Genomic DNA, 24,948 nt, shown 5'->3' with positions numbered 1-24,948 from the left:
ACAATTCAAGTATTGTGGAAATACCATCAGGATAACACAAGATCTAGCAGCTTCAACATTAAGGGATTGAAGGGCGTGGAATGTTATGTTCCAGAAGTCAAAGGAACTAGAACTAAAACCAAGAATCACCTACCCAGCAAAACTGAGTATAATACTTCAGGGGAAAAATTGGTCTTTCAATGAAATGGAGGACTTTCAAGCATTCTGGATGAAAAGACCAGAGCTGAAAAGAAAATCTGACTTTTAAACACAAGAATCAAGAGAAGCATGAAAAGGCAAACAGCAAAGAGAAGTAATAAGGGACTTAGTAAAAGTTGAACTATTTACATTCCTACATGGAAAGACAATATTTGTAACTCTTGAAAACTTTTTTCAGTATCTGGGTAGTTGATGGGATTACACACACACACACACACACACACACACACACACACACACACTCACACTCACAGAGCACAGGGTGAAATTGAATAGGATGGTATCATATCTTATAAAAATGAAATTAAGGGGTGAGAGAAATATATTGGGAGGAGAAAGGGAGAAATGGAATGGGGCAAATTATCTCACATAAAAGAGGCAAGTAAAAGACTTTTCAGTGGAGGGAAAAAGGGAGGAGGTGAGAGAAAAAATACAAAGATTACTCACATCACATTTGACTAAAGGAAGGGATAAAATGCACACTCATTTTGGTATGAAAACCTATCTTACTACACAGGAAAGTGGGGGAGAAGGGGATAAGCAGGGTGGGGGGGATGATGGAAGGGAAGGGAGTGAGAGGAGGAAGCAATTAGAAGTCAACACTCTTGGGGAGGGACAGGATCAAAAGAGAGAATAGAAGCAATGGGGGGCAGGATAGGATGGAGGGAAATATAGTTAGTCTTACACAACATGAGTAATATGGAAGTCATTTGCAAAACTACACAGATATGGCCTATATTGAATTGCTTGCCTTCCCAAAGGGAATGGGTGGGGAGGGAGGGATGAAGAGAAGTTGGAACTCAAAGTTTTAGGAACAACTGTTGAGTATTGTTCTTGCATACAATTATGAAATAAGAAGTACAGGTAATGGGGTATAGAAAGTTATCTTGCTGTGCAGGACAAAAGAGAAGATGGGGATAAGGGAAGGGAAGGATATTAGCAGGAGGGCAGATTGGTGATAGGGGTAATTAGAATGCTTGGCGTTTTGGGGTGGGGGGAGGAGAGAAATGGGGAGAAAATTTGGAACTCAAAATTTTGTGGAAATGAATGTTGAAAACTTAAATAAATAAATTTAAAAAAAATAAATTTAAGTCTTTATCAAATGCTGACCTACATCCTGTTCTTTAGTGGCCCCTTTTTAAAAAATCTCAGTTTGTGATTTCTCTCCTTGTAATTTTGCAAATTACAGGATTAGTGATTGGAAGCCTTGATTTTAGTACTCAGGTTGGTGAGGATTGTCTGCACTAGACCGTTCTAGTACTTTCACTTTCATGTCATTATTCACACAAATATTATATATTTTATCATTAATCACTCCACATAGCATGCCAAAGAATTAAATACAGGAATATCCATGTTTTTGATAACAGCATCATTTTATATTTCTTACAATGTCAGAGAGTATGTTTGTTTCATTAACATTTTATCATCATTGCATAAATTTCTGCTACATTGTAAATTTATTAGATTCTCTAGAACTTGATTTCTGTGTCTTACAAGAATCCATTTGTTTCTAATCTTTGACAAGTTCAACTTTACTCATAGATGATTCATGTTTACATTTTTTGGTGATCCTCTTGACTTCTCTTGGGAAAATTGAAACAGTGGCATTGTGATCATACTTGTATTTAAAGAAAGAACAAAGTAACTTTGGCCTATGGGATGTATTTATTAGAGAGATAAAGAGAATCCAAATGAGACTTAAGGAGACTTTGAACAAGGGTGATAGCAATGGAAATAATAAGGAAGGAGAAAGATTTGAGAGAAATTGGAAAGGCATCCTGAAATAACAGTATTTGTTGATTGCATGTTGGATGAAGGAGAAGAAAAAGTCAGAAGATTACTCTAAAGTTATAAGCGTGGGTCACTGGTTTACATGGCCATTGAAGTTTTTATTTATGCAAAAGAGAAGTAGAATAAAAGTTAAATTATATTTTCACTTTTTAATTTTCTTTTAAAATAAAAATCTTTGCAGTCAAGGTCTGTTTATATGCTGTGTAGCGCTATGTTCTATGATTCACAAGACACCATTGCTCTTCAAGTTTGTGGGTGACTGAATAGCAGTATTTTCTTCAAATCTCACTTATTATATATTTCACTTTAACAGGTTACAGATTTTTGTGTATATCCTGGCTTCATTTGTCTGCTGAAACAGTTATGTATTGTGCATAGTTATGATAAGATTCTTATACACAATGGGAACTCACCTGTTAATGATAACATTTTGCAGTTACAATAATTTTGAGGGAGAATCTTAAAAAGATTGGTTTTATTTTTTAACTTAGTCATTCAGACATTTACATTTTCTCATTTCCCTATTTTTTTATTTATAGCCTGTTTTATACCAATCAAGGCAGTGTTTGAGGTTTTCCCGTAGTCTGTCATCAGTAGGATATGATCCTAATGAAAAGGTAAGGAAAAATCTTTAAAATATATGATTGACTTTTTACAGTTTTCTTTTGCTTCGTTAAGCTGTGTATTTTAATTGGAAAGTTTGTATGGCACTAGTAAAATAAATATAATCATTTATTGCTGAGCTTATTTTGCTAACTCCCTAATTTCATATTTACCATAATGACATTAATTTTGCATTTTCATTTTTATATTGATTTTTTCTTTTTTTTAATTTATTTTTAAAAATTAATTTATTTGTTTACAGTTTTCTACAATCACTTCAGTAAATCTTAGATTTTCTACCCATTTCTCCCCTTTCCTTCCCCCTCCTTCCCCAGACAGTGTGCAATCTTTTGTGGGTTCTACACATACATTCTTACTAAATACATTTTCACCTTAGTTATATTGCATGGAAGAATTAAAATGGATGGGAGAAACCATGAGAAAAACCAAATCAAACCAAAACAAAACACAAGAGAAAATAGTCTGCTTCATTCTGTAATCCAATTCCATAGTTCTTTCTCTGGATGTGGATGACATTTTGCCTCGAGACACCATTGGGAATTTTTTAGGTCCTTGCATTGCTGTGAAGGGCTAAGTCTACTAGAAAAATTCTTCACACACTGTGGTTGTTGCTGTGCACAAAGTTCTCCTGGTTCTGCTCCTTTCACTGAGCATCAGTTCCTGTAGGTCCTTCCAGGCCTCCCTGAAGTCTTCCTGTGCAGCATTTCTTATAGCACAATAATATTCCATTACATTCATATACCACAACTTGTTCAGCCATTCCCCATTTGATGGGCATCCCCTTGATTTCCTGTTCTTGGCCACCACAAAGAGAGCTGCTATAAATATTTTTGTACATGTGGGACCTTTTCCCATTTTTATAATCTCTTTGGGATACAGACCTAGAAGCGATATTGCTGAGTCAAAGGGTATGCACATTTTTGTAGCCCTTTGGGCATAGTTCCAAATTGCTCTCCAGAATGGTTGGATCATTTCACAACTCTACCAGCAATGCATTTGTGTTCCAGTTTTCCCTCATCTCCAGCATTTATCGTTTTCCTGTTTTGACATGTTAGCCAGTCTGATAGGTGTGATGTAGTATCTCAGATTTGTTTTGATTTGCAATTCTTTAATCAGTAGTGATTTAGAGCCATTTTTTAATATGACTGTAGATAGCTTTAATTTCTTCATCTGAAAACTTACTGTTCATATCCTTTGACCATTTATCTATTGGGGAATGACTTGTATTCTTATAAATTTAACTCAGTTCTCTCTATATTTTGGAAATGAGGCCTTTATCAGAGATAGTGGTTGTAAAAATTGTTCTCTAAGTTTCTGCTTCCTTCCTAATCTTGGTTGCATTGGCTTTGTGCCAAAACTTTTCAGTGCAGTATAATCAAAATTTTCTACTGCATTTCATAATGTTCTCTGTTTCTTGTTTGGTCATAAATTCTTCTGTTCTCCATACATCTGGCTGTCTAATTTTCACAGATCTTCCAAGTTAACGTTCTTAATTCACATGTCAGAGCATATCATTTGTATCCTCAGAAATCTTCAGTAGCTTCCTGTTGCCTCTTGAATAAAATGCAGTCTCCTTTCCCTAGCATTTAAAGCCCCTCTTTGTAGGTTTATTTCATATTGTTTCTCTATGTGCTCTATTTTCCAGCCAAATTGGGCTCCTAGCTGTTCTACCTTCTAACTTGTCTCATTGTTGTTGCACAGACTTGTGTCATGTTCCTGCAACTCTGTTCCAACCTTTGAATGTCTAACTCTCTTCAAGGCGCAGCTCAGGTGCCACCTCTTCTGGAAGCCTTGATTGATTCTACACTTACACTAACACTTGTTCTGGCTCTTTCTCTTCTCAGCTTCACATTTACTTAGGAATTTATAATGTATGTTCCCATTAGAAAATAAGCCTTTTCAGGGCTGGGACTGGTTGTTTCATTATTGTCTTTGTATTATCAGAATCTAAATGTTCTCTCCTACTTATAGAATCAGGTGGTGGTACACATTTCAGGTCTTTTGTTTTTTGCAATTTTTACTTTTTGGTAGCATATTGGGCCCTATTGGGAATTATAAATAATCTCCTTTCATGTTAGTGAAATTTATCTTTATTCTTTTGCCTAAGGTCATGCAATTTAGTTTAATGGTAGAAATCCCAGGTTCAGTAGTCTTCCTATTTATACCAATACCATATTCCTGTATGAAATAACCTACTTAAGCTAGGAAACCTTTGGTCAAAAGCATAACTAATATCTTTTTAGAGCTACTAGAAATGTCTATTGAGAATATTCTTTGCTTTTGTTATGTACAGCCCTATCATTTCCCCTTTGATAAAGGTCCCATGTCAAACAATTTGTACATATAATTTGAAAATTCCATGAATTTCAGAGGATGAAGTAAAATTAGTTTTTAATCAGTTTAAATAATATTTATTTTTTGTGAAGTATCAGTTAATTAGAAGTTCAGAATTTTAGGCTAGAAAATATTCAAATACTCCTTTATTCTACTTGCCTATAAATTAAGACAAATCACATTTTAGATTATGAATTTAGCTGATTTATTTGGCTAAATGCCAAATTAAATTATTAGCATTTGACATTTTGATACAGAAAAGGTTCTTCTAAGTTTCTTAGAAGATAAATACATTTAAAAATAATGTGATTTTCTAAAGATTAGAATCGTGTCCAATATTAATTGGAATTTTTTTTCTGTACCTTTGATTTCCTCTATCCAGTCAGCAGACTATTTATACAGATATGCAGCTGTAATGCAGTTTTATAGTTTTAGAGATGTCTGAGACACCAAGAAATTAAGTGATTTTCCCAAGGTTATTCAGCCAGTATATATAAGTATCTTTTTGTACCCATAGCAAGGAAGTTGTGTCAGGAGAATGCTGGCTCTATCACATGAGATTAAATGTAACATTATTATTTAATTTTTATGAAGTTTTATTGATGCCATTAATTTTTACCTGAAATTCATTTTTGAATATATAACTGTCCTTTCCCCTACCTAGCCACATTTCCTTTTATTAAAGATTAAAAAAACCTCCCCAAAACAAACTGTACTACATTTCAATAAAACTTACTTTGGTGTATGCATTATTCCACAGAGTTCCCTGCCTCCCTATCAGAATCTCATTTTTTAAATCATTCTCTTTCCATTTTTCTTTTTGAAAACTGGTATTTTCATTTCATTGTTGCTTGTGACTCTTTAACAGTTACTTATGTATTTCTCATTTGAGATTATCTGTAGTATTTACTATTCTTATTTTTCCTAATCTTATTTTAATTTTTCTTTTAATTACATTTATTGTCATGTAATAAATTTTCACTTTTAAATTGTCAAATTCTCCTGTTATCCCCAGTGTTTTTCGTTTGTTGAATTAAAAAAATTTGTACAACCTCATTTTTTATTTGAAAGTCATTTGTGATTAATTTTAGTAATCAGTATTTTCATATTATTTTGTCACTTTAGTATTTGTTAATGTAATATGGATTAGGACTGGACTTGTGAGTTCATTGTATAGGTAACTCTTGGATGAGGAAACTCCTTTTCCCAATGCAGGTTGACAACTTTCTGCAACTTATCTTTGTTATCAGTGGCAATTGAGAGTTTAAGTGACTCAAAGTAACATAGCCAGTATGTTCATAAAGACTGGGTTTGTACCCAGGTCTTTTGGCTTTCTGGTCAGCTTTCTATCAGTATGCCATTCTGCCTCTCAGCATTATAATTGTTTTGAAATGATATTTTTCAATTGTATCTTACCAGATTGTGAATTTTTAGCTTATGGTGTGGTTCTTATAAATGTATTTTAAAATTGTTCCATTTTCTGATTATTTTGATTTTTCTTCTACCATTTTTAGACTTTTGACAAACTTCTTGTTGCTAATAGAGGAGAGATTGCTTGTAGGGTGAGTAGATTTTTAAGCTTTTGTTATTTTCTTTCTCCCCAGTGATTTACTTCTCATGAATTTTACTATTCTTAATTTCTCTTTTTTGAAGATATTAATGTTAAGTTACTGTATTTTAAAATAGGTTATTAAAACCTGCAAGAAGATGGGTATCAAGACAGTTGCTATACATAGTGATGTTGATGCCAATTCTGTAAGTATATTTTTGCTTTCCTTAGAAAATAATTTTTGAACTGAACAAAATAAAAGATATGCTTTACTTTTCTTCTTTGATGGTATTTCATTAATGAAGCCGCTCCAGACCTGGAATCAGGACGATCTGAGTTCAAGTTTGGATTCAGACTTTTTAGCTGTGTGACCCTGGCAAAGCCACTTAACCTTTGTCTCAGTTTGTTTATCTGTAAAATGGGGATAATAATAGCCCCTGCCTTCCAGAGTGGTTTTGAGGATGACATGAGGTAATAACTCTACAGTGCTTAAGACAGTGCCTAGCATAAATAAATACTACATAAATGTTAGCTGGTGCTGTTGTTATCATTAGCATTTTTATTGCTGTGGTATCTTTGGGGGCTTAGGAAAAGCAACTAAAGATAACTTTCTAGGGGTGGAGGGTTGGGAGATGAATAGCATATCTTTGTCATTTTTTTTTTTTACTTTTTAGAACTTGTATAAATTCATTTTAGTAGATTATAATGTTGAGGAAAGGAAGGACAAGTCTCATAACCTATGTTGACTTTAGAAGACACTTAACTATTTTTAAAAAAATGTAAGAAGTTAGATTTGAGCTTGAATTTAGGCAAAGTTTGTAAAAAAATCTTTTACCTAAATATTAGTTATAAATTAGCACTGCTTTACAGAACTGTTTCTGGGTAGAATGTATGTAGTTTTTCTCATGGTACCACATTTTAGTGAGTTCTGATAGTTATGTTTGCCCTTTGTCCTCGAAGACGACCTTGACATCAAGATGATGACATGATTTGCAATTGACTTTGATTTGAGTGAGGGAGGGCTGTGCAAGGTCACCAGCCTCACTTTCTCCTCCAGACCCATCTGGGTCCAGTGGCCAGATATTCATCTGGGTTACTGGAGATGGCCCAGGATACAGTGAGAGACCCTAGCCATTTTAGGCTAAGGTCTTGTCAGATTCTCACTTTGAGTGATATATACCCATTCAATGAATAGGCCTCTTTAAGTAGTTACTCAAGGGATGGCCACTTTAATAATAATAATAAAAAAACCCATACAGAATGGAGAAGACACTCAGACATTTGCCCAAGGATGCTGGGTAAAAGAGAAACAGTTACTATTTAGTATTTACATTCACTCTGTACTAGGAGGGCAGGGACATGTTGTGCAATCTATGAGCTCCAGAGTGAATTGGATTGAAGGCTTGACTTTGAGCAAGAAATGTAGCCAGTAAACCCAAAGGAAAAAAGACAGCTTTTGGCCATTGAAGTGTACCTTCCCCTGGACAGAGCACCCCAGGCAAGGAGGCAGAGGAGAGGAGAAGGACTGAGGAGAGAGTAAAGGAGAGGAGCTGAGCTGAGCTGCTGCTCACTCACAGGTTGTGTGTTGTCCTTCGTTCTTTAAGAGGACCATGACATCAAGATCCTCCTGTAAGCAGTGAGAAACAACTTGATGTTAATTAGGAATAAATAGTAGGGGCAGCTAGGTTTTGAAGTGGATAGCACTAGCCTGAGAGTCAGGAAGGACCTGACTATTAAGCTATTAAGTGTCTGAGGTCAAATTTGAACCTCAGACACTTAATAGCTGTGTGACCCTGGACAAGTCACTTAACTCCAACTGTCCCTGCCCCCTTCCCCCCAAAAAGAAAAGTTTGTGTTATTTCAGGTGAAGAAAGTGGATCATTAGATAGCTTCTTGGCCAGGCTGCTCCATATTCTTTCTTCTGGTGCTAGTCTCCCTAGCAAGACCTTGTGGGGGTAAGGCATTTGCCCAAGGATGCTGGTTTCTTAGGGTCTCTCCTTTTATGGGGAGTCTTGTGTCCTGAAGTTTGAAGTCTTATCTTTAGGTCTGTTTCCCACTTCCCTGTAAACTGAATTTGTCTTTTAAAAGTTGATTTTTAGAGCAGCTTTTATTCTATTTTTTGGGGGCACATTTTGTGGGACTCACTCTGGCTCCTCGAGTACTAGTTTTGACTTCGTTGGTTTATGGAAGCATATTTCCCAAATATAATTATATAGTATTGCTCATGGGTTAAAATATTCAACTTCAATAAGTAATTTTTTCCAAATCTGTTTTCTTTTTTGTTTAGTTGTAGTCTTTTACAGAAATGTTTTATATTGATTTAGATAAGCATACCTGTTCCTTTAATAATTTTTTCTACTTGCCTCCACAGTACAGTTTAAATGCTTTATTCTGTTTTCTTCCATTTTTGATGGAGTTCTTGTTTTAGCATTTGGAATTTATCAAAGTATATGTATTCAGATGAGTATATTTATTAAATAGTTATTTTATCTTTTTTATTTTCTTGAAGTTTTTATTTTCTTGAAGTTCATCAACACTAATCTTTCATATACATTTGTTTGGTTATCTGGTGTTTGTCTATTTATTGCCCAGGACCAGATAATCTGAGAACTGCTTTGTAACATTTTAAGTTTGTGAGTTTAAGACCCTTTTCGCAAAGGGTAACACACGGGATAATAGCAGAAGCTGCATAACCAGTACTTATCAAGAGCAAAACCTTGCTAGTTCTGCCACTGATTGTTTTCCCTGGAAGATGGAGGATTTGGAGCATTTGGGTTCAAAGTTACAGTGAGGTACATTTCTTACTGGTTCAAGTCTTGATGGTATGATAGCAATTTGGCAAGATTGCCAAAACTCTGTAAGAAACTCATTTGTGACTAGCTTAGTGTTTCATACATAAAAATTAGCCGTCATGAAGCATATCTGACTTTTATATCCTATTCTTCCAGTGTATTGTAATTTCCTTACTTTACCTCCTATTATTGAAATTGATAGTCACCTCTTCAACTGATAAAAAAAAAAAAGTAGCCTAATCAGAACTGCTTTCAGTCTTTGTCTTTCTTCCTCACACTTTATGTGTGAGTGAATAAGAAATAGGAGGGTGAGGGGAGGAGATAAGAATTAGGTTAGGGCAAAAAGAGAGTCTGAGAAGGACAATAGTGAATAAAGATAAGAAATTCACAAATAGCAATTATAACCTTGAATGTGAATGGGATGAACTCACCCATAAAATAGAAATGTATAGCAGGATGAATTAAAAATGAGAATCTAGTAATATGTTGTTTATAAGAAACACATCAAGAATGAGATATACACACAGAGTTAAAATGGAGGGTTGGAATAGAATTTGTTATGCTTCAGCTGATTCAAAAAAGGCAGGATTGCCAATTATGATCTCAGACAAAGTTATGGCTAATGATTTAATTTGTTCTTGTGTTTTGTCCTTTGTTCTCAAATAGGACTATGACATCAAGATGATGACATGACTTGCAGTTCATTTTGGTTTGAGTGAGGGAGAGCTGTGCAAGGTCACCAACCTCACTTTCTTCTCCTGAGTCATCTGGATCCAGGGGCCTGATAATCATCAGGACAGCTGGAGATGGCCCAGGATGTAATGTGAGACACTGGCCCTTTCAGGCCAAGGTCTTATTGCATTCTCACTTAGAGTGACATACACCCATTCAATGAATAGGCTTCTTTAAGTAATTGCTCAAGGGATGGCCCCTTTAATAAAAATACAAAACAAAACTGGGAGAAGACTCTCAGGGTTCCTGGGTAAAAGAGAAACAGTTATTATTTTTGTATTTAAATCCACTCTGTGCTAGGTGGGTGGGGACTTGTTTTCCAGTCTATGAGCTCCAGAGTGAATTAGGTTTGAGACTTGATCTTTAGGTGAGAAATGTAGCCAGTAAACCCAGAGGAAAAAAGGTGAAAATTGACGATTTAATTAAAAAGAGACAAACAGTGTAACTACATTTTGAAAAAAGTTACCATAGACAATGAAGCAATATCAATACTGAACCAAATGTACCAAATGCTATAGCATCTAAATTTTTAAAAGGAAAATTAAATGATTTACATTTGGAGAGAGATAGCAGTACTATAGTAGTGGGGGATTTTAATCTTCTCCACATAGAACTAGATAAGTCTAACCAAAAAAAAGAGATAAGAAAGAAGTCATGGAATTGAATTGAATTTTAGATAAGCTAGATGTGATAGATGTTTGGCAAGAATTGAATGGAATTAGAAAGGAATACACCTTTTTCTCAGCAGTTCATTGGTACCTTTACCAAGATTGGCTGTATATTAGTACATAAAAATCTTACATTGAAAAGCAGAAATATTAAGTTTGCTTTTCAGATCACAATGCAGTAAGGGACCATAGAAACAGATTAAAAACCAAGTGGAGATTAAAGAACCTAATCTTAAAGAATGACTGAGTTAAACAACAAATTATAAAAACAGTCCATAATTTTATTGAAGGAAATGACAATAATGAAACAACATATCAGAACCTACGGGATGTAGCAAAAACAGTGATCAGAAGAAAATTTGTGTCTCTGAATACTTATATTCATAAAATAGAAAAAGATCAAACCAATTAATTGAATATGCAATTAAAAAAACTAGAAAAAGAACAAACTAAAAATCCTGAATTAACCATTAAATTGGAAATCCTAAGTGTTAAGGTTGAAATTAATCAAATTGAGTATAAAAAACCATTGAATTAAAGGAGTTGGTTGTATTGAAAAAATCAGTAAAATAGATAAATCTTTGGTTAATATGATTAAAAAAGAGACCAAATTGCTAATATTAAAAATGAAAAGGATGAATATACTACCAATGAAGATGAGATATAGTAATCATAAAGAGTTATTTTGTCCAATTATATGCCAATAAATTTAACAATTTAGGTGAAATGGAAGAATATTTACAGAAGTATAAATTGCCCAGATTAGCAGAAGAAATAGAATATCTAAAGTAGACCTAGAATAGAAAAAAGAAATTGACAGATTGTAAATGATCTTCCTAAGAAAAAAGCACAGGGCAGTCCCAGTGGATTTACAAGTGAATACAAGCATTTAAAGATCAACTGATTCCAGTATTAAATTATTTGAAATAATAGGCAAAGAAGGGATCCTACAAAACTCCATTCATGCAACAAATATGACATTGATACTATACCAAGAAGAGTCAAATAGAGAAAGAAAATTATAGACCAATTTCATTAAGGAATATGAATGCAAAAATCCTAAATAATATACTAGCCAGGAGACTACAATAATATATTACTAAGATAATACATTATGTCCAAGTGAGATTTATACCAGGCATGCAGAGATAGTTTAGCTTAAGGAAAAATGTTAACATAATTATATTAATAACAAAGGTGACAAAAATAATATGATTACATCAATAGATGCAGAAAAAACTTTTGATAAAATACAGCGTTCATTTCTATTTAAAAAACACTTGAAAGCATAGGTATAAAGAGATTGTTTTCCTTAAAATGATAAGAAGCCTCTACCTCAAGCCATCAGCAAACATTATTTGCAATGGGGATAAACTAGAAGTTTTCCCAGTAAGATCAGGAGTCAAATAAGGATGCCCATTGTCACCAGTATTATTCATTATTTTATTGGAAATCCTGGCAATAGCATTAAGAGAAGAAAAAGAAATGGATGAAATCAGAACAGGGAATGAAGTAATAAAACTAAATCTTTTTGTAGATGATAATATACTTGGAAAATTCCAAAAACTCAACTAAAAAATTAGTTGTAATATTTGGCAAAGTAGCAGGATATAAAATAAATCCATATAAATCATCAACATTTCTACATATCACTAATAAAACCTTGCAAGAAGAGATAGGAAGAGATATGCCATTTAAAATAACTGTAGACATTATCAAATACCTGGGAATGTACCTGCCAAAATAAAACCTGGAACTGTATAATGATAACAATGACAATTTTACCTAAAGTAATTTTATATTCAATCACATCCCAATTAAATTACCCCAAAATTATTTTGCTGAATTAAAAAAAAGTAGCAAAATTCATTTGGAAGAATAAAAAATCAAGAATATCAGAGGAAATAATGCAAAAAAAGTAAAGTGAGGAGGTTTAGCAGTACTGGATCTTAAACTATATTATGAGACAACAATTATTAAGACTATCTAGTACTGGCTAAGAAATAGAAAAGTTAATTAAGAAATGGAATAAGGGGCAGCTAGGTGGTGCAGTGAGTAGAGCACTGGCTCTAGAGTCAGGAGAACCTGAATTCAAATGGGACCTCAAACAGTGGACACTTATTAGCTGTGTGACCTTGGGCAAGTCATTTAACCCCAATTGCCTCATCTCCCCCTTCCAAAAAAAAAAAAAGAAATAGAACAGAGTGGACGCATAATTTACAGCAACAAATAAATATAGTTACCTTGTATTTGATAATGTAAAGACTTAGGATTTTGGGATAAGAATTCATCATTTGGTAAAAATTATTGGGAAAACTGGAAAGCAGTATGGCAGAAATTTGACATAGACCAATGTGTTACAGTTTGCCATGATAAGGTCAAAATGGATGCATGACCTAGATATAGAGAGATTTTTTTAAAAATAATTTTTTGTAATTAATTTATTTGTTTTCAGTTTTCAATAATCACTTCCATAAATTTTAAATTTTCTCTCCTTCCCCCCATTTCCACTCCCTCCCCATGTTGGCATGCAATCTTACATGGATTCAACACATACATTCCTATTAAACACATTTTCACATTAGTCATGTTGCACAGAAGAATCAAAATGGGGGAATCCATGAGAAAAACTAAAAACAAAACTTAACAAAAGAGAAAATCGTCTGCTTCATTCTGTGTTCTGATGCCATAGTTTTTTCTCTGGATGCAGATGGCTTTTTGCATCATGAGTCCTTTGGAAATGTTTTAGGTCCTTACATTGCTGTGAAGGACTAAGTCTATCAAAAGCAGTCCTTGCATACTGTGGCTGTTACTGTATATAATGTTCTCCCTGTTCTGCTCACTTCACTCAGCATCACTTTATATAACTCTGTCCAGGTATTTCTGAAGTCTGCCTGTTCATCATATCTTACAACACAAAGTCTTCCATTACATTCATATATCACAAATTGTTCAGCCATTCCCCCCACTGATGGGCAATTTCCAATTATTTAGATCTGACTTTGTGTGAAAGGTGTTTGTAATTGTGTTCATATAGTCCCAGGGTTGTTTTGGCAGGCAGAATCCCAAATATTTTATAGTGTCTGCAGTAACTTTAAATGGAATCTCTCTATCTCTTGCTGTTTTGTTAGTAATGTATAAAAATGCAGATGATTTATGTGGGTTTATTTTGTATCTTGCAACTTTGCCAAAGTTGTTTGTTATTTCAAGTAGTTTTTTACTTGATTCTCTAGGATTCTCTAAGTATATCATTATGTTGTCTACAAAGAGTGATAAATTAATTTCTTCTTTGCCAGTTCTAATTCTTTCAATTTCTTTTTCATATTACTAAGGTTAACATTGCTGGCACCATATTAAATAACAGTGGTAATAATGAACATCGTTGTTTTACCCCTGATCTTATTGGAAATGCATCTAGTTTGTCCCCATTACATATAATGCTTGCTGATGGTTTTCGGTAGATACTACTTATTATTTTGAAGAAGGCTCTATTTATTCCTGTGCTCTCCAATCTTTTCAATAGGAATGGGTGTTGTATTTTGTCAAAAGTTTTATCTGCATCTATCTATTGAGATAGTCATATGGTTCCTGTTAGTTTTGTTCTTGATATGATCAATTATGCTGAGAGTTTTCCTAATATTGAACCAGCCTTCCATTCCTGGTATAAATCCTGCCTGATTAAAGTGTATTATTCTTATGATAAGTTGCTGTAATCTTTTTATTAATATTTTATTTAAAATTTTTTGCATCTATATTCATTAGGGAAATTGGTCTGTAATTTTCTTTGTCCATTTTGGGTCTTTCTGGTTTAGGCCTCAGCACCATATTTGTATCATAAAAAGAACTTCATAGAACCCCTTCTTTGCCAATTTTCCCAAATACTCTATATAGTACTGGAATTGACTGTTCTTAAATGTTTGATAGAATTCACTCGTAAAAAGCATCTGGCCCTGGAAATTTTTTCCTAGGGGAGTTCATTGATGGATTATTTAATTTCTTTTTCTGAGATGGGGTTATTTAAGTATTTGACTTTTTCTCCTGTTAATCTGGGCAGTTTATATTTTTGTAAATATTCATCCATTTCACATAGATTGTCAGATTTATGGGCAAACAGTTGACCAAAGTAATTTCTATTTATTGTTTTAATTCCCTCTTCATTGGAGGTGAGTTCACTCTTTTCATTTTTAATGCTGGTAATTTGGTTTTTTTCTTTTTTTAATCAAGTTGACCAAAGGTTTATTTTATTGTTTTTTTCATAAAACCAACTCTCAGTTTGATTGATTAATTCAATAGTTTTCTTAATTTTAGTTTTATTAATCTTTCCTTTGGTTTTCAGTATTTCTAATTTGATATTTACTTGGGGATTTTCAATTTGTTTTTTTTTTTCTACCTTTTTCAGTTGCATGCCCAATTCATTGGTCTCCTTTTTCTCTATTTTATTCGTGTAAGCATTCAGAGATACAAAACTTACCCTAACAACTGCTTTCACAGTGTCCTATAAATTTTGGTAGATTGTCTTATCATTGTCATTCTCTGGAATGAAATTATTGATTGTTTCTATGATTTGTTGTTTGATCCACTCATTCTATTGGATTAGATTATTTTGTTTCCAATTAATTTTTGGTCTGTCTTTCCATTGCCTTGTATTACATATAATTTTTATTGCATCATGATCTAGAGAGGATGCATTGACCATCTCTACTTTTCTGTACTGGATTGTGAGGTTTTTATGTCCCAGTACATGGTCAGTTTTTGTGTATGTGCCATGTACCACTGAAAAAATTTGTTTCTATTCTCATTCCTTTTTCTCCAGAGGTCTATCTTATCTACCTTTTCCAGAATTCTATTCACTTCCTTAACTTCTTGCTTGTTTATTTTGAGGTTACATTTATAAATAGTGATGAGCTTGATGATCTTAGGAAAATATGGATAGACTTGCATGAAATAATAAAGAATGAAATGAGCAGAACAAGGAGAACATTGTATACAGTAAATAGCAATATTGTTTTAAGAACAACTTTGAGTGAATAAGTTATTTTGGCTATTATAAATATCCAAATTAACTATAAAGGACATATGAAAGAAGATACTATCTGAATCCAGAGAAAGAAGTAAGAAATAGAAATATGTGTAGAATGATTTTACACACACACACACACACACACACACACACACACACACACTCACAATTCTGTCTGATGGTAGTCTGTAGGATGGGAATAAGGGCTGGAAAAAAAGGGGAAAAATTATATGATAACGTATATTTAAAAGAAATATAGCAAGTTGTGGATTATAGATTTGTAGTTACATGTGCAATGATTTTTAAAATTACACTGTGTCATGGAAATGCTTGTTTTATTACATAAATTAAAAATTAAAAGTAATTTTAAAAATCCCTTTTGATTTCTATTTCCCGCTTACCTTTTTGTCATTCTCTTAAGTCTTGTATTTGAAAGTCAAATTTTCTATTCATTTCATATCTTTTCATCAGGAATGCTTAAAGGCTTCTATTTCATTGAAAACCATTTTTTCCCTCTAAGATTATACTCTTTTTTGCTGGATGGGTGATTCTTGGTTGTAATTCTAGCTCTTTTCCCCTCTGGAATATTGTATTTCAAGGCCTTCAGTCCATTAATGTAGAAACTGTTAAATCTTTTGCTATCCTGACTGTGGCTTCACAATACTTGAATTCTTTCCTTTTTGCCTGCTTGCAGTAATTTCTCCTTGGCCAAGGAGCTCTGGAATTTGGCTATAATATTTCTGGGAGTTTTCATTTTGGGAGTTCTTTAAGGGGATGTGATAGATGTATTCTTTCAGTGCCTATTTTATCCTTTGATTCTAGGACAGCAGGGCAATTTTCCTTGATAATTAAGTGAAAGGTGATGTCTAGGCTATTTTTTTTTTGTACTTTTAGAGTAGTCCAACAATTCTTAAATTATCTCTCCTGAATCTATTTTTCAGGTTAGTTGTTTTTTTATGAGATATTTTACATTTTCTTCTGTTTTTTTACTCTTTTGACTTTTTTTTGCTGTTTCTTGATGTATCGTAAAGTCATTAGCTTCCACATGCCTATTTCTAATTTTTAAGAAATTATGTTCTTTAGTTAGCTTTTGTACTTCTTTTCCATTTGCCCAGTTCAGCTTTTTAAGGACTTCACTGAACTTTTTATATCTTTTTCCATTTGGCTAATCCTAATTTTCAAGGCATTCTCCTCTTCATTGGATTTTTACATCTCTTTTACCATTTGGTCTATTTGGTTTTTGAAGTGTTACTTTTTTCAGGTTTTTTTTTTTTTGCCTCCTTTGCCAAGCTGTTGACTTTGTTACATGATTTTCTTCTATCTCTCTTGTTTCTCTTCCCAATTTTTCTTCTGCCTCTTTTACTTGATTTTTAAAATCATTTTTGAATTCTTGTATGGCCTGAGATCAATTGATATTTTTCTTTGAGGCTTCTCATGTAGGTATTTTGGCATGGTAGTCTTCTTCTGAGTTTGTATTTTGATCTTCCTTCTTGTCTTACCAGCTTTCTGTGGTCAGAGCTTCTTCTTTTTTGCTCATTTTCCAGCTTATTTTGTGACTTTTAAAGTTGACTCTGCTCAAAGTACTCTGCTCTTTTCCCAAACTTCTTGTGCAGGGGGCAGGAGGCTGGCTATTGACTTGTGTCTGGGGCTGGCAGCTCACTGGCTGTACTGGGGTTGTTTGGCCTAGTCTAGCTGGCTGGGCTGGGGCCTATCTGCCTGCCAGGTCTGACCACTAGTTGGCTGTAAAGGGGCTGGAGGCCTCACAACTGGCCTGCTGTGCCGTTGACTTGTGGAATAGGGTTTGTAGGGCTTTCATTGCTGATCTGAGTGAGGGCTAGGGGCTTCCCACTGACTTGCTTAGACATTCCCTGAACTAAGCTGTGCTCTCCTTTTACCCAAGTGAGATAGACCTTTCCTTCAGTTCTTCTAAGTTATTTTGGTCTGGAAAATTGCTTCCATGTTATCTTATGATCTTGTAAGAAGACATGTTTTTCAGGTTGATGTTTACAAAGACATTAAGTTCTATAGAATATAAATAGTAATGTTGATGCCTCACAATTTGGGGTGCAGTATTTTGTGATTGAAAAAAGACTGAATAACAACAAAATAGTAAATAAAAGTATTGGGTGTCGAGGTGGCACAGTGTATAGAGTGCCACACCTGGAATCCCAAAGACCTCTTTCTGAGTTCTGATCTGGCCTCAGACATTTCATAGCTGTGTGATCTTGCGAACGTCGCTCAATCCTGTTTGCCTCTGTATTTGCATCTCAAAAATGAGCTGGAGAAGGAAATGGCAAACCATTCCAGTATCTTTGCCAAGAAAACCCCAAGTAGAGTCACGAAGAGTTGGACAGAACTGAAACAACTCAATAAAATTTCTAAGTTAAAAACTCATTGCATTTTTTTTTTTAGCTCATGAACAACAGTCACAATATTTTGAAAACTCCAGATGATTAATGATTCTCTATACTAGGAAGCAGAATACCATAAGGTTTAGGTATGTTATGTAGAAATTAACATCTGTAATTAAATTTTAATCAAGTTGCTTGTAATCTTTATTCTAGCTACTTTTTCTCTTCAGTTAGTTGAATTGAACTCATTACCTTCCATTGTGAATGCCCTCTTGGACAATCTGAGAAACTATTGGAAAGATTATGACTTAAGTAGAAATATGCCTTATATTTGTAATAATGCATCTTATTAGTTCTGTTTAAGGTTTTAGGACATAGAAGCCAGAAAATTTTAGAACTGTGAGGAACCTTGGAGTTGAACAAGTTAAATGTCTTGCTCAAGGCCATATGGCCTTGGTAAAATTAGAACCAAGGTCAAATGACTACTAGTTTAGTATGCTTCCTGTGATGCCACAGTTAACTTGATTCTGGGTAAAGTTTTGTTAGATATTGGTTGTCTTGTGGTTTCTACCATCTATTTGGAACTCATATTGAGGTAATTTTATACTTACTTTAATTTTTAGTCTTTTATCACATTTTGCAATGTGTTTAAATACAGGCTTACCAGAATTACAAGTATAGTTACCTGTTTATTGAATGTTATTCACTAGGTACCTGGCAATATGCTAGTAAAAGACTAAGCTTTTTTATGAAAGTTTAAAACATACAATACCTTGTACAATAAGAAAACATGTTTATTGAATTAATGACTTTTCCTTATAAATTCCAGGTTGGGTACCCCTATTCACTTCTGTCCTCCTTTATTTATATTTGTAACTACTTGGTAATGATTGGGTTAATACAGTTTGCTAATATAAGTATTAAACTTATAAGTATCATAATATAATACTATAAGATATATATAATAATATATATACTGTAATATAATAATATAAGTATTAGACTTGTGTTGATTATTCTTTGATAACACTTTACTTTCTTTAAGCTTAGTTTAAGCAATGAATTGCAGTTTTTAAAATGCACAGTGTGAGTCTAAGCACAACTATAATTGATCATTATATCTTTTCACCCATAGGCTAATTATTTTAAACATCTTTTTCATATTTTAGGAGCCCTAATGAGGACTGTTGTATAAGGTAACAGATTAACTGTTAGAAATATACATGTGCAGTCTAATAATTCACTATTATTTGATTGCAATTAATCTAATAGTCATGATCACTAGCATTTATTTGCCATCTACTATGTCATCTGCTTTCCAAATATTATCTTATTTGATCTTCACAACCACCCTGAGTAGAAGGTGCTATTATTATTCCCATTTTTCTGTTGAGGAAATCATAGTAGACAGAAGTTAAGTGACTTGCCCAGGGTCCACAGCTAATAAGTGTCAGAGGCTGAATTTAACTTAGATTCCAGGCCCAGTGCCCTATCCACTATCTCTAAATGTGTACATTAAAAGTGTTAAATAAATATTAGAATGAATAAATGAATGCATATATGGAAGATACTTCTGTGATCACAGTATATGCTTGGAGACTATAGCTTAGAACAGATTGTTGTAAGGAAAAATTATGATTGCAAAAGTTGTTGGTTTTGCAGAGGGTAGGTGATATTGAAGGAATCAAACCATGAAAAGTGGGGACTGTTGTTAGAGTTTCCTTTTTTCTTTGGAAACCATCTCCCTCTTGTTTCTACATGAAATCCTGCTTGTAAATGCCATCTTTCTTTCCCTGTTTCTTAACTGAGAGCAGATTACATGTAGAGTTATAGTTCTTTTATTCTTACCAACTTGGGTAATTTCTTTACCCATATGACACCTTTATCTGAGAACCTGTCTATAAAAATTTTTCTCTCAATTTTCTGTTTTTCTTTTAACCTTTGCTACATTTGTTTTATTTGTAGAAAACCTTTTTAATTTAATGTAATCAAAATTATCTATTTTATTTATTTTTATTTTTCATTTTTAACACAGTTTATAACAGATAAAACAATTCAAACGTTTGGTCAGGTGATACTTCTTTTTAAAGCATTTACAATATGAACCACAAAAGAATTTTTTTTAAACATTAACCAACTGAGACACAAATTATATTTATGTATGCTAACTTCACAAGCTCTTGACCTAATTGTCTCCACAGTATTACTAAGAATTAAAGGACCTTAACTCGTTGTTGGTCTAAGTCCTACGCCTAATAGCTTAATTTTAGACTTAACCTTGGATGTTCACCTACCAGCAATCTACAATTTAATTGATCTGGTATTAAGCTTACAAACCTTTTGACTACAGGAAATTGCCACCAAGAGTAGGGACATTGCAGGGATACAATATCTCCCCAACTTTATGTCAGTTCCGGGCAGGATTAGATTGTCCACTTGCATTCAGTCAGGCTTAAAGTCCACCAGGCATCAGTGGGGAAACTGAGTCAGGAGAATCCTACCTCAGCCCAGGCTGAACAGCCACTCTCCCACCCTTCCCATGAAATCACCTTTTGCAGTTCCTACCAGCATCTCACAGGCTTACTGGCATCATGGATTGGAGGCTCAGACCACCTTTCTTGCTATCCATACCTGGAGGTAGACTCAGAAGAACAGTCACTTAATAGTCCCATAGCATCTAAAAATGGCAAGTTCCAATAACCAGGTTTCAAATATGATTATAATTTCACTTTGGCTAAGGAACATCTTTTGAGGCAAGTCTTAAGTGGCTTACATGCCTTTCTGTACATGTTCTAGTTCCTGATTAAGTAGCAATCATAAAATCAAATTTACCATTAAAACCTTAACTTTTCCATCAATGCCAAATTTTACCTGAGGTTACCTTCCTCTAGGAAATTTAGACTAAAATTCTTTTCCCCAAACTAAAGATGTCATTGATTTATTCTCAATAATTAATTCAGTCAATTCTTTTAATACTAATTGCTTTTACCTTACTTTGTAACATGTCCTGTCACTCCCTTGCATTCTGATTACTCCTTTCCTCAGTGTACCCTCCCTTCTATCACACAGACCCCCTCCCTTATTCACATCTTCTCTCTTTTCTTGCAGGGCAAGTTAAATTTCTGTACCCCATTCCCTGTATTTCTTATTTCCCAATTATATGCAATAAAAATTCTCAACATTCGTTGCTAATACTTTGAATTCCAACTTCTCTCCCTCCCCCTGTCCTCAGCCCCACTGAGAAGGCAAGCAATTCAATATAGTCTAAATATGTGTTGTTTTGCAAAAGACTTCCATAATAATCATGTTGTGTAATACTAATTATATTGCCCTCTGTCCTGCTCTATCCCCCCTTATTTTTTCTCCCACAATTGACCTTGTCCCTTCTCAAAAGTGTTTATTTCTAGTGACTCCCTTCTCCCATTTGCCCTCCCTTCTATCAGTCCCCCCACTCCACTTGTTGCCTCCTCCCCTACTTTCCTGTAGTGTAAGATAGATTTTCATATCAAATTTAGTGAGCATGTTATTCCCTCCTTCAGCCACATGTGGAGAGAGTAGCTTCATTTTTCCCCTCTCCCCTTCTCCCTTTGCTCCTCCACTGAATAAGATTTCTCTTATCTCTTTTATGAGTTATAGCCTTCCCTGTTCCATTTCTCCCTTTCTCTTCCCAGAATTTTCCTCCTTTACCCCTTAATTTTTATTTTATTTTATTTTATTTTTTTGTGTGGATATCATTTCTTCTGATTCAACACACCCTGTACTCTCTATCTATATGTGTGTGTGTGTGTGTGTGTATGTACAATCTCTCCATCTACCCAAATACTGAGAAGAGATTCAAGAGTTACAAATATTTTCTTTCCATGTAGTAATGTAAACAGTTCAGCTTTAGAGAGTCTTCTATGATTTTTCTTTCCTGTTTACCTTTTCATGCTTCTCTTGATTCTTGTCTTGGGAAGTCAAATTTTCTATACAAATCTGCTCTTTTCCTCAATATGAATGATTGAAAGTCCTCTACATCATTGAATGACTATTTATTTCCTTCAAGTATCATACTCAGATTTGCTGTATAGGTGATTCTTGGTTTCAATCCCAGTTCCTTTGACAGCTGAAATATCCCATTCCAAGCCCTTTGATCCCTTAATATTGAAGCTGCCAGATCCTGTGTTATCCTGATTGTATTTCCACAGTACTCAAATTGTTTCTTTCTAGCTGCTTGCAATATTTTCTCCTTGATCTGGGAACTCTGAAATTTGGCCACAATATTCCTAGAAGTTTCTCTTTTGGGGTCTCTTTCAGGAGGTAATAGGTGGATTCTTTCAATATTTATTTTGCTCTCTGGTTCTAGACTATCAGGGCAGTTTTCCTTGATAATTTCATGGAAGGTAATGTCTAAGCTCTTGTTTTGATCATGGCTTTCAGGTAGTCCCATAATTTTTAAATTATTTCTCCTGGATCTGTTTTCCAGGTCAGTTGTTTTTCCAGTGAGATGTTTCACATTATCTTCTGTTTTTTCAAATTTTTGGTTTTGTTTACTAACTGCTTGGTTTAACTCATAGTCATTCATTTCCCTGAACTCAGTTCTCTCTTTCAATGAATTATTTTGTTCAGTGAGCTTTTGAATCTTCTTTTCCATTTGACTAATTCTGCTTTTTAAAGCCTCCTTCTCCTCATTGGCTTTTTGGACCTCTTTTTCCAGTTGAGTTAGCCTCTTTTTAATGCTGTTATTTTCCTCAGCATTTTTTTTGGTTTTCCTTTAGCAGGCTGCTAACTCACTTTTTGAGCTCTTCTGTTGCCTGAGCTCACTTTAAGTTCCCTTTGGGGGCCCTGGAGGCAGGGGCCTTGACTTCCTCTGACAGCATACCTTATTCTTCCTCATCCAAAAGGATGGGAGGAGACACCTGTTCACCAAGAAAGTCACCGTCTATGGTCTTATTTTTTTTCCCCTTTTTTGGGCATTTTCCCAGCCAGTTACTTGACTTCTGAGTTTCCTCTGCACAACCACCTCACTTCCAGTTTGGCCAAGCCAGCACTGGGGGCTGAGATTCAGATGAGCTGCTCTAGTGCTCTAGGGGCTTTAGGTGGGGACAGGGCTGCTATTCAGTGTGAGATTAAGATCAGCTGTTCAGGCAGGGGCAGGGCACCAGGCAGGGCTCAGTTCCCTCAGGGACTTTAAGATTAGGCTTTCAACAATGGATGTGAGCCCCTGTCCACTGCTGCCACCTGAGGAGACCTGAGTTATGGGGACACCCTACTCCCTTCTTGGCCAGCTGAAAAATCCCTCTCACTGACCTTTAGTGCCTGTGTGTTGAGGGATATGTGCTGTGGCCAGAGATTCTGCCCTAGAAGCCTGCTCATCCTGCTCCTCCTGGTGCTGAGAGGCTGAGGCTGGCCTGGGTTCAGTGTCCGGTGTGACAAACCTTTCTCATTGGTTCTTCAGGTCACTCTGGGCTAGAAATCTCCTCCACTCCTTTGTTCTGTGGCTTCTGCTACTCTAGAATTTGTTGAGAGTCCTTCTTTACAGGTATTTCATAGGCTGTGGGGGAACAGCTACTGTATGTGCATCTTCCTACTCAGGCATCTTGGCTCTGCCCCCCAAAATTATCTATTTTTTACCTCACATTGCTCTTTATCCCTTGTTTATTCATAAATTATTCTCTTATCCATAAGTCTGACAAGTAACATGTTCCATGTTCTTTTGATTTTCTTGTGATGTCTCCCTTTATATCTACGTTATGTATCCATTTTGACCTTTTTTTGGTAAATGGTGTAGGATATTGGTTTGTGCCCAATTTCTGCCAGCCTTTTTTCCAGTTTTCCTAGTAATTTTTACCAGATAATGAATTCTTATCCCCAAAACTTAAATCTTCATATTTATCAAACACAAGGCAACTGCAATCATTTGCTGCTGTGTATTGTAGGTCTGCTCTGTTCCATTGATTGACCTTTCTTTTTCTTAGTTAGGACTAGATAGTTTTGGTAATAACCCTCTTATAGTATAGTTTAAGATCTGGTACTGTTAAACTTCTTTCTTTTACCCTTCCCCCCCCCCCCCATTAATTTCTTTTATATTCTTGACCTTTTGTTCTTCCAAATGAATTTTTAAATTATTTTTTCCAGCTCAATTAAATAATTGTTTTTGGTAATTTAATTGGGATAGCATTGAATAAATTAGTTTCATTGTATTGGCTCTGCCTACCTATGAACATTTAATATTTCTCCAATTTTTAAGTCTGACTTTATTTGTATAAGGCGTTTTATAATTATGTTCATGTAGTTTCTGGGTTTATTTTGGTTAGCTACTTTATACAGTCTACCGTATTTTAGATGGGATACCTCTTACTATCTCTTTTTGTAGGGTTTTATTGGTGATATATAGAAATGCTGATGATTTATATGGGTTTATTTTCTATCCTACTACTTTCCTAAAATTATTGTGTTCCCATTAATTTTTTATTCGACCTGTAGGATTTTCCAAGTATATCATCCTGTTGTCTGCAAAAAAGAGATTGTTTTATTACTTTAGTCCCCATTTTGACTACTTCTATTTTTTTTATTCTCTTAATGAGATTGCTAGGATTTCTAGTATAATAATGAATAATATCATGATAATGGGGATCCTTATTTGACTCCTGATCTTATTGGGAAAGCTTCTAGCTTATCCTCATTAGAAATAATGTTTGGTAATGGTTTTAAGTAGATGCTTATTATTTTAAGGAAAAACATCCCTTTATAAATATGTTTTCAAGTGTTTTTTTAATAGGAATGAGTGTTGTATTTTATCAAAATATTTTTCTGCATCTGTTGATATAATCATTATTTTACTTAGACCTTTTCTAGGTAAAATTTAAAAGCATGTTAAAAAATTAATAAATATTTGTTAAACACC

At 34.3% G+C, this 24,948-nt stretch overlaps 1 protein-coding gene across 2 annotated transcripts in view; it reads left to right on the top strand.

The window, feature by feature from the left end:
• Positions 1-24,948, top strand: part of PCCA (propionyl-CoA carboxylase subunit alpha) — a 492,766-nt gene that overhangs the window by 9,479 nt on the left and 458,339 nt on the right. For both annotated transcript variants that reach the window (XM_072622036.1, XM_072622037.1), the window contains exons 2-4: positions 2,532-2,609; positions 6,465-6,512; positions 6,637-6,705. In XM_072622036.1, coding sequence (XP_072478137.1) covers positions 2,532-2,609; positions 6,465-6,512; positions 6,637-6,705 — 195 coding nt within the window. The remainder of the gene's footprint in view (positions 1-2,531; positions 2,610-6,464; positions 6,513-6,636; positions 6,706-24,948) is intronic.

This window comes from Notamacropus eugenii, chromosome 6 (assembly GCF_028372415.1).
Source record: "Notamacropus eugenii isolate mMacEug1 chromosome 6, mMacEug1.pri_v2, whole genome shotgun sequence".
Lineage (NCBI taxonomy): Eukaryota > Metazoa > Chordata > Mammalia > Diprotodontia > Macropodidae > Notamacropus > Notamacropus eugenii.
This window is presented reverse-complemented; position numbering and strand designations above follow the sequence as displayed.